Source organism: Bos grunniens, chromosome 17 (genome assembly GCF_055505025.1).
Source record: "Bos grunniens cultivar Pamir isolate PY7600 chromosome 17, Bosgru_T2T1.0, whole genome shotgun sequence".
NCBI lineage: Eukaryota > Metazoa > Chordata > Mammalia > Artiodactyla > Bovidae > Bos > Bos grunniens.
This window is the reverse complement of record NC_141181.1, coordinates 43,882,003-43,895,916: the sequence shown is the minus strand read 5'-3', so window position 1 is coordinate 43,895,916 and position 13,914 is coordinate 43,882,003. Positions and strand designations below refer to the sequence as shown.

Here is a 13,914-nt window from a genome sequence, read left to right as displayed (position 1 = left end):
TGACACTTGTTCAGTCGCTCAGTCGTGTCCGACTCTGCGACTCCATGGACTGCAGCACGCCAGGCTTCCCTGTCCTTCACTATCTCCCAGAGTTTGCTCAAACTCATCTCCATTGACTGGATGATGCCATCCAACCATCTCATCCTCTGTTGCCTCCTTCTCTTCCTGCCCTCACTCTTTCCCAGCATTAGGGTCTTTTCCAGTGAGTCAGCTCTTCACATCAGGTGGCTGAAGTATTGGAGCTTCAGCTTCAGCATCAGTCCTTCCAATGAATGCTCAGGGTTGATTTCCTTTAGGATTGACTGGTTTGATCTCCTTGCAGTCCAAGGGAATCTCAAGAGTCTTCTCCAGTACCAAAGTTCAAAAGCATCAATTCTTTGGCACTCGGCCTTCTTTATGGTTCAACACGCACATCTGTACATGACTACTGAGATGACAGGGGCAAGATTTAAATCCAAGTCTGCTTGATTCTAAAGCCACCTTCCCCGTGACTCCCAACACTGTGCTGTGCTGTGTGTGTGTCTACTATATATGTGTAGCACATACACACACACACACAAAGAAGTTACAAATGTGCTGAAAAGCCAAGTCAGAAGTATCATTTGCATCATTTCTTCTGGTGATCTTTAAACAAATGTTTTTTTTTTTTAATATTAGAGGGTGATACTAGATAATGGGAATTTGGTATGTTCTGAATTAATCACAAAGCTATAAGAACAGAAAACATTTATTTGCAAACTTATTAGTTTTCCAAGACTTCAGTTCTGAAAGGTTCAGTTTCACAGGTTCGCTGTGAGGCTGTACTTTGATTGGAAACTCTGAAGAAATTAGACTGATTTAATTTCCAAAGTGATTTTAATTACTAAAATATTATTTCACAAATGAATATACTAACATTTTCATATGTTTATAATTCTGATATAGTTTTTTGAATTAATAGTTAAGGTTTAGTATTGTTAGAGAAACAAATGGTAATATGTGATCACTTTGGGAATTCTATACTATTTATCATAACATAAATATACAGCTGCTCAAACTCCTGTAAATATGCATATCTTTGCTTTAGCTCATAATTGTGTTTCTTTTTTCTGCTTCAGGCATCCTTTTATATCCCCTTGTTTGTTTACCCTTCCTTAAAATATTTCTACTGTAACAATCAAGATGTTTTTCTTTTTTTAAAATCTACTTTATGGAAGTATAGTTGATTCACAATGTGTTAATTTCTGCTACACGGCAAAGTGATTCTGTTATACATATATATATGTTCTTTTTCATATTCTTTTTCATTATGGTTTATCACAGGATATTGAACATAGTTCCCTGTGCTGTTATATAGTAGCACTTTGTTGGTTATCCATTCTGTATATAATAATTTGCATCTGCTAATCCCAAATTCCCCATTCATCTCTCCCCCACTCACTTCCCCCTTGTTAACCACAAATCTGTTCTCTAGGTCTGTTCTCTACGTCTCCATGTCTGTTTTTGTTTTGTAGATAAGTTAGTTTGTGACATAGATTGGATTCCACATTTAAGTGAAATCATATATTTGTCTTTCTGTCTATCTGACTTCAGTTAGTGTGACCATCTCTATGTCCGTCCATGTTACTACAAAGGCTGAATAGTATTCCATTGTACATATGTACCCCATCTTCTTCATTCATTCACACAGATGCTTTTCTTAATTGCATTACCTTAGTTTCAGGCTCTCTGGGTTCTGGCTTTGTCAGGATGCATCCAGGGAAGGGTGTGCTCTGGGAGCATTCATGTGACCCGTCCATCTGCCCCCAGACTCAGCTCTGAGTCTGTCTGCTCTCTCTGCTTGCTCTCCTGAGAGTGACTGTCGCTCAGAAGCAGGATTTACTCATCACCGTGTGCTCTTCCCTGCAGAACCTTGATGCTCTGCATGACCACCTTGCTACCATCTACCCAGGCATGCGGGCACCTTCCTTCCGGTGCACTGATGCGGAGAAGGGCAAAGGACTCATCCTGCACTACTACTCAGAGAGAGAAGGGCTGCAGGATATTGTCATCGGAATCATCAAGACAGTAGCTCAGCAGATACATGGCACTGAAATTGACATGAAGGTAATGGGCAATAAGGGGGGCTCCTCTGAACACAGGTGACATGTGGTGTTAGAAAGGCTCCCAGTTTGCCCTTGGACATCGCTGTTAGTGGACCTCAGCAGAGGTATAGATTAGCCATAACAGTGGTGACACTGGCGATCTTCTATGCTTGGCCTTGGAATGCATGATACAGGAGAGTTTTCCTTGTGGGAGCAGATTTTTCTTTCCATTTATACATTGCTTAAGGCAATGATAAATTTAATTTGCATTTCCTGGGAGTCACACTTGCTGGGAAGCAGGAGAATTTGTGACTGGCTTAGCCGTGGCCTTCAGAATACTAAAACCCATGGACACATTCTAAAATAATATGAAGTATTATTTCACTGTTCATGGCTTCTTTGTGGATTTTTTTTGGGTCTATCCCTGAAATGTGGTTAGAATATCTCATTTTGTGAGCCAGAAGTTTTGCTTTTAAAAAAAAAAAAAATTAGACTGTTTTGTAAAAGCCTGGCTTTTACATCATACTTGCTTTGTTATTGATAATACCCACTGTTTTGAGTGATGGTTTTAAGGTATTGATACAATAACTGTGCAGTAAAAGGAGCCATTGTTTTTCCATATTTCTGACCCAGAGAGCTGCTTCCAGGCAGCTGTGTTTTGTGTGTCTTCATATTTAAACACAAGAGCCATTTTTTAGCGGCCCTAAATTTGACAAAAGTGGGGAGAGGGGTGCCCTATTACTGTTTAGTTTTTTCACAAATGGTAACATTTTATTATAGAAAAAGCATCCCAAATATAGGATTTTATAAACACTGGTGGGTGAACAAGTACAACTTTAAACATAAATACAAAGTAAAAAGGCAAAACCTACCAGCCTTTTGCTTTTTAGAGAAATGTCATGTTCTCCTGCAGAGGTGGTCTCACCAGAGCACAAATGTGACTCCATCTCCTGTAGAGGCTTCAGGTTCACTTTTTCAACTATGCCCCGTCGAACAGTTTCAAAATGATGGCAAGAAGTGGCATGAATAAATCACTGAGACTGATTCTTAACTTTCTCTTGACTTTTACTTGGAAAAGCCTCCCCATCACACTCTGACAATTTAAAGCCTGTGCTCTGTGTTTATTCACAAAAGGACCTCCTGGAATACTAGCCATCCTTCCTGCGCTTATTCCACACTATTTTCATAGAGCTGTGTACATTAGTTCAAGATAATACTGGCTGTTACACATCATGCAGTAAATCCAGCTACTTTCTTCTAGCTTCCTTACCTTTTTTTTTTTAACTGTCATTCTTTCTTTATGGAAAATCTAATAGGCAGTGTATTTTCCTACATATACAGTTACATTCTAACATGTGTGGGAAGCCCAAACTTTAAGTATAGTATTACAGAAATAAAACTTGTAACATTTAGGTTGATTATATTAGGAAAGCATCCTGCATATTTAATCTAGTACCGTTGCATTACATTTCAGTTTTTTTTCCTTTTCTGGAGTTTCTGTTAATTCTGACATGATCCCCAGGTGCATTCTTTGTTTTTCTACTACTAGAAAGTGGGAAATATGGAACATGATGTTATCAAATCCAGAGACATTTAAAAATTAAAAACTTAGGTTAAGGATTGAAATTCATGCATGATTAGGAATCTCACTGGAAATCATTTAAAATTCAATATGCGTTTCATTTCCAACTTCGGATTCTAACACCTAACTAACACCTCATCTCGAGTGAGGGAGCCTGTTTCAAGGGGGTTGTAAACACTGGTCTGCTCTTGGTTTGTTAATTACTTAGCCAAGTTGAGCAAGAAGCAGGTACATAGAAACTTCAGGAAAGAAACATTAACTGTTGCACACTTGGAAACTGCAATTCCCATGGTGATTAGAGTCTTTGCTTGGGAGGTTGACAGCAGAAGCACTCTATATACAATTCAAGTTTTTACTTAGTCGTGGTAATCACTTATAGACACTTTATACAATATGGGTTGTTCATTGATTCAAGTACTCCAAAATAGGTGTCTGAAATATTTGTATTTGGTATTTATATTTGGTGTATTTAGTTTTTTCAAGGGCAATGTTTTAATTTCCTGAGGTATTCTTTTTTTAATTTATTTTTTATTGAAGGGTAATTGCTTTACAGAATTTTGCTGTTTTCTGTCAAACCTCAACATGAATCAGCCATAGGTATACATATATCCTCTCCCTTTTGAACCTCCCTCCCATCTCCCTCCCCATCCCAACCCTCTAGGTTGATACAGAGCCCCTGTTTGAGTTTCCTGAGCCGTACAGCAAATTCCCATTGGCTATCTATTTTACATATGGTAATGCAAGTTTCCATGTTACTCTTGCCATACACCTCACCCTCTCCTCCCCTCTCCCCATGTCCATAAGTCTATTCCCTATGTATGTTTCTCCCATGGTTGCCCTGTAAATAAATTCTTCAGTACCATCTTTCTAGATTCCGTATATATGTGTTCAATATGGTATTTATCTTTCTCTTTCCGACTCACTTCACTCGGTATAATAGGTTCTAGGTTCATCCACCATCCTGAGGTATGCTTAAGTCTGTAAGTCTCATAAGTCTGGAGCTACCAGATAATTTAACTACTTAAGAAATAGTAGACCATGTCATGAAGTGATAAATGAAGGAGAGGTTACAAATATAATCAGAAAAGCTGTCTTGCAAATTTAAGCAAAGCAGAAGAGTAGAATTGAGGAATTCGTAAACTTGGCTTGCATATAATTCAGTTCTTCTAGCTGAAATGGAAAGAGTAAAACATCAAAATTTTTAGATTGCTTTGTGTTGCTTTGGAGACTTTAGGGAATGAGTCTTCTTGAGGCAAAATTTTCCCATCGTAAATGAGAATACTGATCTTTAACCAGTGTAGATTGGTGTGGAAGTTTTGATAGTAATAACCCTGATTTCACCGTGAAACAATATGTGGGAATATGTATACAAGAGTCCATATTAATTGCTATTTGTTCCTCAGTGCCAGAGTTTGGTGCAGTGAACTAAGGAAAAAGGGGGAAAGGAGCAGTGCTTTGCCCTTATTTAGCTGCAACTGAAGAAATACTCTCCCAACTGCCTCCCATTTTGATCTGGCTGCAACTCGAGATATGTTTTTCCCTTTTTAAGAGGACATGTTGGTTGCAGTTTCTTAAACTCAAAAGAAAAAGTCTTTTTTATACCTTAAGCATGTATTCGCTTGCGAATAATATTTACAAATGTAGTTTTAAAAAGTCAAATTATATTTACTTTATTGAATTTGTTGATACTTTACTCGTTTGAGCCACAGATCTTATTTGCAAAATTGGTTCACCATTGCAAATTTACTTCAGAGTTGATTTCAATACTACTTTAAAGATGTATGTTTGGAACTATATACTGGTGTTCAAGTTTATAATCACAAGTACCAAATACAGTATTTGAATGTTTCAGTTCAGTTCAGTTCAGTTGCTCAGTCGTGTCCGACTCTTTGCGACCCCATGAATCGCAGCATGCCAGGCCTCCCTGTCCATCACCAACTCCCAGAGTTCACTCAGACTCATGTCCGTTGAGTCAGTGATGCCATCCAGCCATCTCATCCTCTGTCGTCCCCTTCGCCTCCTGCCCCCAATCCCTCCCAGCATCAGAGTCTTTTCCAATGAGTCAACTCGTCACATGAGGTGGCCAAAGTACTGGAGTTTCAGCTTTAACATCATTCCTTCCAAAGAAATCCCAGGGCTGATCTCCTTCAGAATGGACTGGTTGGATCTCCTTGCAGTACAAGGGACTCTCAAGAGTCTTCTCCAACACCACAGTTCAAAAGCATCAATTCTTCGGTGCTCAGCTTTCTTCACAGTCCAACTCGCACATCCATACATGACCACTGGGAAAACCATAGTCTTGACTAGACGGACCTTTGTTGGCAAAGTAATGTCTCTGCTTTTCAATGTGCTATCCAGATTGGTCATAACTTTTCTTCCAAGGAGTAAGCGTCTTTTAATTTCATGGCTGCAGTCACCATCTGCAGTGATTTTGGAGCCCCCCAAAATAAAGTCTGACGCTGTTTCCACTGTTGCCCATTTATTTCCCATGAAGTAATGGGACCAGATGCCATGATCTTAGTTTTCTGAATGTTGAGTTTTAAGCCAACTTTTTCACTCTCCTCTTTCACCTTCATCAAGAGGCTTTTTAATTCCTCTTCACTTTCTGCCATAAGGGTGGTGTCATCTGCATATCTGAGGTTATTGAGATTTCTCCCGGCAATCTTGATTCCAGCTTGTGCTTCTTCCAGCCCAGCGTTTCTCATGATGAACTCTGCATAGAAGTTAAATAAGCAGGGTGACAATATACAGCCTTGCTGTACTCCTTTTCCTATTCGGAACCAGTCTGTTGTTCCATGTCCAGTTCTAACTGTTGCTTCCTGACCTGCATACAGGTTTCTCAAAAGGTAGGTCAGGTGGTCTGGTATTCCCATATCTTTCAGAATTTTCCACAGTTTATTGTGATCCACAAAGTCAAAGGCTTTGTCATAGTCAATAAAGCAGAAATAGATGTTTTTCTGGAACTCTCTTGCTTTTCCGATGATCCAGCAGATGTTGGCAATTTGGTCTCTGGTTTCTCTGCCTTTTGTAAAACCAGCTTGAACATCTGGAAGTTCACTGTTCATGTATTGCTGAAGCCTGGCTTGGAGAATTTTGAGCGTTACTTTACTAGCGTGTGAGATGAGTGCAATTGTGCGGTAGTTTGAGCATTCTTTGGCATTGCCTTTCTTTGGGATCGAAATGAAAACTGACCTTTTCCAGTCCTGTGGCCACTGCTGAGTTTTCCAAATTTGCTGGCATATTGAGAGTAGCACTTTCACAGCATCATCTTTCAGGATTTGAAATAGCTCAACTGGAATTCCATCACCTCCACTAGCTTTGTTTGTAGTGATGCTTTCTAAGGCCCACTTGACTTCACATTCCAGGATGTCTGGCTCTAGGTGAGTGATCATACCATCGTGATTATCTGGGTCGTGAAGATCTTTTTTGTACAGTTTTTCTGTGTATTCTTGCCACCTCTTCTTAATATCTTCTGCTTCTGTTAGGTCCATACCATTTCTGTTCTTTATCGAGCCCATCTTTGCATGAAATGTTCCCTTGGTGTCTCTAAGTTTCTTGAAGAGATCTCTAGTCTTTCCCATTCTGTTGTTTTCCTCTATTTCTTTGTATTGATCACTGAGGAAGGCTTTCTTACCTCTTCTTGCTATTCTTTGGAACTCTGCATTCAGATGTTTATATCTTTCCTTTTTTCCTTTGCTTTTTGCTTCTCTTCTTTTCACAGCTATTTGTAAGGCCTCCCCAGACAGCCATTTTGCTTTTTTGCATTGAATGTTTAGAATTAGTTTTAACTACTTAGAAATACATTTTCTTATGAAAGAACAAACAATCCCATTACTTTTCTGATAAAGAAACACACACACTCACACAACACACACACAGAGTCTTACATATCAATGTATACTATTAAAAGTTTTTGGAGGTTATAATATTTATAATATCTTTTCTTGCTGTGATGTTATTAGAACAAAAAGAATACAGCATGCAATTTAACTCAGCAATTCTAAAATTGCTCATGAATACAAGTATCATGCAAGTGTATGCTCCTTGGTTTTTGTCTTGTCACAACAAAGATTTGGAGTGACGACCATTAAAGCCCCCACCGTGTGTCACAGCTCTTGGGTCTTGGACAGACCATGTTATGGTTCTCAGGTCCTAATGGACCGTCTTACAGCTCTATTTTATTTAGAAGACAGCAGGAAATCCATCTTTGAGGCGTGAGGGCACATTGATCCAAAGATGCAAAGAGAAGAGCACCCTAGCGCGCAGGAGACAGAGTGAGAGCTCTTTGGCTCCTCTTTTTACATGTTTCTTTCTTCCCCCTGGGCCTGCCCTATGCAAATTGGGCTTAGTCAGGAGTGCTGTTCTACCTGAAGTCCTCACTCCGGTCCTCGGACCTCCCTTTGACCTTCCTCTGTTTTATTTTCGCGGGCTTTTCTCTTCCTTGTCTTTTAGACACCGCCATTTTGGACTCCTTTTCCTTATTCTAACTACCTAACATTCCCCCCTCAAGAGATGGGAGGCCTAATTCTTTGGGAATAGGGGCATTGAGGTCTCTCTGGTTACTTCCTGCTGAACTGGGATGGCGAGGGGTATTGGGCCTCCCCCTCTTGCTAGTCTTATGCCTCAGAGTCCTTACAGCGGTGTCCATCTAAGGGTGAGTGATAGTTTCCGTGGTCGGCTGTAGTTTTATTTCTTTGTTGAACTGGCACTGCATGTTGTAGCTTGTTGACCTTAACTGGAGGTCTTCTGGAATATGAGACTGAGCCGCGTGAGCTTTCTGCTGAGTTCATTTTTCACTGTCCCAGTTTCCAACACGATGGGCCTTCCCCTGCACTGGGTTTTCTTCACGTTCTGCTTCTACTGCGGGAGCTTCACTGATTTGGGCTCCTGCTGTGCTTGGCCTCTTCTGCGCGGAGGTTGTTTCCGCCAGGTTAAATCTGAGTCACGGCACCATAGATGTCACGCGAGTGTATGCTCCTCGGTTTTTGTCTCGTCACAACAAAGATTTGGAGTGACGGACATTAAAGCCCCACTCGGTGTGTCACAGCTCTCGGGTCTTGGACAGACCGTGTTATAGCTCTCAGGTCTCGAACGGACCCTGTTATAGCTCTTAGACAAATCAGTGTTACAGCTCTATTTTATTTAGAAGATAGCAGGAAATCCATCTTCAAGGCGTGAGGGCACATTGACCCAAAGACATGAAGAGAAGAGCACCCCAGCACGCAGGAGAGAGAGCGAGCGTTATTTTTTAAATAAGAGAGTTTCACTCATAATCAGGATTACTCCCATAAAATAAACTTATAGACTTAGAATTAAATCAAAGAATATAATTTGAGGAGGGGGATTTTTATGCTTATTGTCAATCTATCCTTCAGAAAGACTAATCAAACTACCCTTCCATTAGTGATGTATGAAATGACTCTTTTTTTCTGTGTCCTACCTAATATGGCACTGTAGTTTTATATACTTGCCAGTTGATAGATAAAAAAGACATCACATATATTTTAAGATATGTATTTCTATCATTTAGTTTTCCTCTGTTTCCACACAACATTTTTTATCATATTAAACAGTACTGCTCTGTCTGATGTGTACGTCATTTACCATAAGTGTGTGCCTGGCTTGAGGGGACACTGAGCCTATGGGGACAGGGGGTGCTTTACTCCAGATTCTACTGAAGATGCTGCATGGACCACTAGGGGACTCGTACCAGATTTGCAGTTTTACTGTGAATAATTATTGTCTTCAAATTTCCTAAGTCAGTATCCAAATATAGTTTTCTATATTAGGCATATATAGTATTTGCATATTTTAAATCTTTAAAATTAACCTTCTAAATGTGGTTTTCATTACCAATTTCTTAGGTATTTAAATATTGTAACCAAATGGAAATGCCAGACAGTTAGCACCATTTATCTCTTTGGCATCCAGGTTATTCAACAAAGAAATGAAGAATGTGATCATACTCAATTTTTGATTGAAGAAAAAGAGTCAAAAGAAGAGGATTTTTATGAAGATCTTGACAGATTTGAAGAAAACGGTACCCAGGAATCACGCATCAGCCCGTATACGTTCTGCAAAGCCTTTCCCTTTCACATCATATTTGACAGGGATCTTGTGGTCACTCAGTGTGGCAATGCCATCTACAGAGTCCTTCCCCAGGTAAAGGAGATTACATTCCCTGGGAATGCTACTGTTATACATGGCCACTGATTCACTCAACCTCTGTTTATCTGTCAGGGAACATGGAGCACTTGATACATCACAGAAGTGCTATAACTGTAAACTCAGTATGTTTGAGCATACTGCAACTTTGCCTGGGACAGCTACTTTTTTTTCCCTCTCTTTTAATCACAAGAGCAGTGGGGGAATTTTGCAGGAATAGTGGTCTTGTTTTCATGAGAAAATGACTTTTCAGTAACAATCAGCTTTCACTTAATTTACTCATCATTGAGCAAATAGTCACTGTTTATCTGCTGTCTGAAAATAATGTTCAAAATCAATTGACACTTTTAGGCAAAAGAAAGGAATTTAAAATACACCAAAGTGCTAATTAAGTGCCCTTTTCTTTTCATCTACATTTTAGCTCCAGCCTGGGAACTGCAGCCTCCTGTCTGTCTTCTCCCTGGTCCGTCCTCACATTGACATCAGTTTCCATGGAATCCTCTCACACATCAATACAGTCTTCGTGTTGAGAAGCAAGGTAATCAAGATGTTATTTCACTCAATATGAAGAAGTAAGGTTTGTTACAGGTTAGAAATGTTCCACAGGGATAATTAGCTACAAAAACATTCTGTGAGATTCAGAAGGTGTAGAGAGAGCAAAACCAGACCCCGAAGGGAGTCCTGTTTCAAAAGCAATGGTGCTAAATTGGGGGTTGTCTGAGGAGCAGTGGGATTCTAGTCATGGATTAAAATGAACAGAAGTGAATTTTGAAAATGCCTTGCCTGGATGGGCCAGTCACACATCAGTGGACCAGTCATGCTTAGTTGCTCAGTTGTATCCATCTGTTTGCGACCCCAGTGGACAGTAGCCTGCCAGGCTCCTCTATGGGACTTTTCAGACAAGAAGAGTAGAGTGGGTTGCTATGTCCTTCTCCAGGGGATCTTCCTAACCCAGTGATCAAACCCAGGTCTCCCACATTGCAGACTGATTCTTTACCATCTGCTCCATGGAAAATCAGAAATGAGTCACGGAAGCTTTCCACAAGGATGTCAAAGTAGCAAAGCTCCTGTCTTCGTGGGTTCAGTTTGCATTTCTGCAGTGATGTCAGGTTGTCTGGTTGTTACCTGGCAGACTCTGGTGAAAGGCCTCTTCCGTTCTGCCTGGTTTCCTGTTCTCCCTTATGGTTTGGTGGGAATGAGGTCCCTGTGCCCTTCTTGGGAGAGATGCCCGTGTTGCCTGTGTGTCTTGCCTTTTCCAGGAAGGGTTGTTGGATGTAGAGAAATCAGAGTGTGAGGATGAGCTGACGGGCACTGAAATCAGCTGCTTACGGCTCAAGGGTCAGATGATCTACTTGCCCGAAGCAGACAGCATACTTTTCCTGTGCTCACCAAGGTAATCACTTTTAGATGAATTATAATGGATATAAGCACCCATCTTTTGCTAAAAGGAAATTCAGTAACATTTTATTCAATTGTTTCTACAAAGTATACTTAGATTTTACAACTCTTCTTAGACAAGGAGAATTATCCTTATTCTCTCTATAACAAGGATAAATTCTTTGAACTTGTATAGTAACTCAGAAGAAATTATGTATTCTCTTTTATTTGCCACATCTTAATCAATCTGTTGAGTGTTTATGCCTTTAGGTCAGAGGATATGTAATCTGAAGTTGGCTAATTCTGTAGTTTTGTACCTTCCAGAGAGGCATCACGGAGAAAACAAGTCTACAAAGCATTTATTAATAATGCGATGGCATAAATACACAGGTGTATTTGGCACCAAGAAATTACTTTTCTAATGATTTCTGGATTTAAACTATTTTATGTTAAAAACATTTTTCTACTTTAACTGAGATGCACTATGCACGATGCAGTATTAAGTTAAAATTTATGTGAATTATGTGACATAGTAAACATCAGAGGGAAGTACAACTGTAGGCTGGTATTTTTATAGTTTGACAAAGCACTTTTCTAAAAGATGCGTGGGAATTCAGAGTAAGTAATGTGTGTTTAAATTTATGTTAGAACAGTAGAAATAGATAATTACAAAATTTGTTTTTAGGTAATATTTTGTACATTTTTAATTTGTATAGCCAAAATGTATGCATATTATTTAGTAACAGTTGACAAAGCATGTTTTGGAGGGCTATTGATCAAAAATTGGTTTATTTTATTTTTTTTAAATTTTATTTTATTTTTAAACTTTACAATATTGTATTGGTTTTGCCAAATATCGAAATGAATCTGCCACAGGATGTGTTCCCCATCCTGAACCCTCCTCCCTCCTCCCTCCCCATACCATCCCTCTGGGTCGTCCCAGTGCACCAGCCCCAAGCATCCAGTATCGTGCATCGAACCTGGACTGGCAACTCGTTTCATATATGATATTATACATATTTCAATGCCATTCTCCCAAATCATCCCACCCTCTCCCTCTCCCACAGTGTCCAAAAGACTGTTCTATACATCAGTGTCTCTTTTGCTGTCTCGTACACAGGGTTATTGTTACCATCTTTCTAAATTCCATATATATGCATTAGTATACTGTATTGGTGTTTTTCCTTCTGGCTTACTTCACTCTGTATAATAGGCTCCAGTTTCATCCACCTCATTAGAACTGATTCAAATGTATTCTTTTTAATGGCTGAGTAATACTCCATTGTGTATATGTACCACAGCTGTCTTATCCATTCATCTGCTGATGGACATCTAGGTTGCTTCCATGTCCTGGCTATTATAAACAGTACTGTGATGAACATTGGGGTACACGTGTCTCTTTCCCTTCTGGTTTCCTCAGTGTGTATGCCCAGCAGTGGGATTGCTGGATCATAAGGCAGTTCTATTCCAGTTTTTTAAGGAATCTCCACACTGTTCTCCATAGTGGCTGTACTAGTTTGCATTCCCACCAACAGTGTAAGAGGGTTCCCTTTTCTCCACACCCTCTCCAGCATTTATTGTTTGTAGACTTTTGGATCACAGCCGTTCTGACTGGCGTGAAATGGTACCTCATAGTGGTTTTGATTTGCATTTCTCTGATAATGAGTGATGTTGAGCACCTTTTCATGTGTTTGTTAGCCATCTGTATGTCTTCTTTGGAGAAATGTCTATTTAGTTCTTTGGCCCATTTTTTGATTGGGTCATTTATTTTTCTGGAATTGAGCTGTAGGTGTTGCTTGTATATTTTTGAGATTAGTTGTTTGTCTGTTGCTTCATTTGCTATTATTTTCTCCCATTCTGAAGGCTGTCTTTTCACCTTGCTTATAGTTTCCTTTGTTGTGTAGAAGCTTTTAATTTTAATTAGGTCCCATTTGTTTATTTTTGCTTTTATTTCCAATATTCTGGGAGGTGGGTCATAGAGGATCCTGCTGTGATGTATGTCGGAGAGTGTTTTGCCTATGTTCTCCTCTAGGAGTTTTATATTTTCTGGTCTTATGTTTAGATCTTTAATCCATTTTGAGTTTATTTTTGTGTATGGTGTTAGAAAGTGTTCTAGTTTCATTCTTTTACAAGTGGTCCACCAGTTTTCCCAGCACCACTTGTTAAAGAGATTGTCTCTCCTCCATTGTATATTCTTGCCTCCTTTGTCAAAGATAAGGTGTCCATATGTGCATGGATTTATCTCTGGGCTTTCTATTTTGTTCCATTGATCTATATTTCTGTCTTTGTGCCAGTACCATACTGTCTTGATGACTGTGGCTTTGTAGTAGAGCCTGAAGTCAGGCAGGTTGATTCCTCCAGTTCCATTCTTCTTTCTCAAGATAGCTTTGGCTATTTGAGTTTTTTTGTATTTCCATACAAATTGTGAAATTATTTGTTCTAGCTCTGTGAAGAATACCGTTGGTAGCTTGATAGGGATTGCATTGAATCTATAAATTGCTTTGGGTAGTATACTCATTTTCACTATATTGATTCTTCCAATCCATGAACATGGTATATTTCTCCATCTATTAGTGTCCTCTTTGATTTCTTTCACCAGTGTTTTATAGTTTTCTATATATAGGTCTTTAGTTTCTTTAGGTAGATATATTCCTAAGTATTTTATTCTTTCCGTTGCAATGGTGAATGGAATTGTTTCCTTAATTTCTCTTTCTGTCTTCTCATTAT

General features: G+C 39.4%; 1 protein-coding gene across 3 annotated transcripts in view; it reads left to right on the top strand.

Annotated features, from left to right (window-relative positions):
- The window catches only part of GUCY1B1 (guanylate cyclase 1 soluble subunit beta 1), a 62,759-nt gene that overhangs the window by 35,140 nt on the left and 13,705 nt on the right, over window positions 1–13,914 (top strand). For all 3 annotated transcript variants that reach the window (XM_086346995.1, XM_086346996.1, XM_086346997.1), the window contains 4 exons: window positions 1,888–2,085; window positions 9,577–9,807; window positions 10,232–10,348; window positions 11,070–11,203. In XM_086346995.1, coding sequence (XP_086203121.1) covers window positions 1,888–2,085; window positions 9,577–9,807; window positions 10,232–10,348; window positions 11,070–11,203 — 680 coding nt within the window. The remainder of the gene's footprint in view (window positions 1–1,887; window positions 2,086–9,576; window positions 9,808–10,231; window positions 10,349–11,069; window positions 11,204–13,914) is intronic.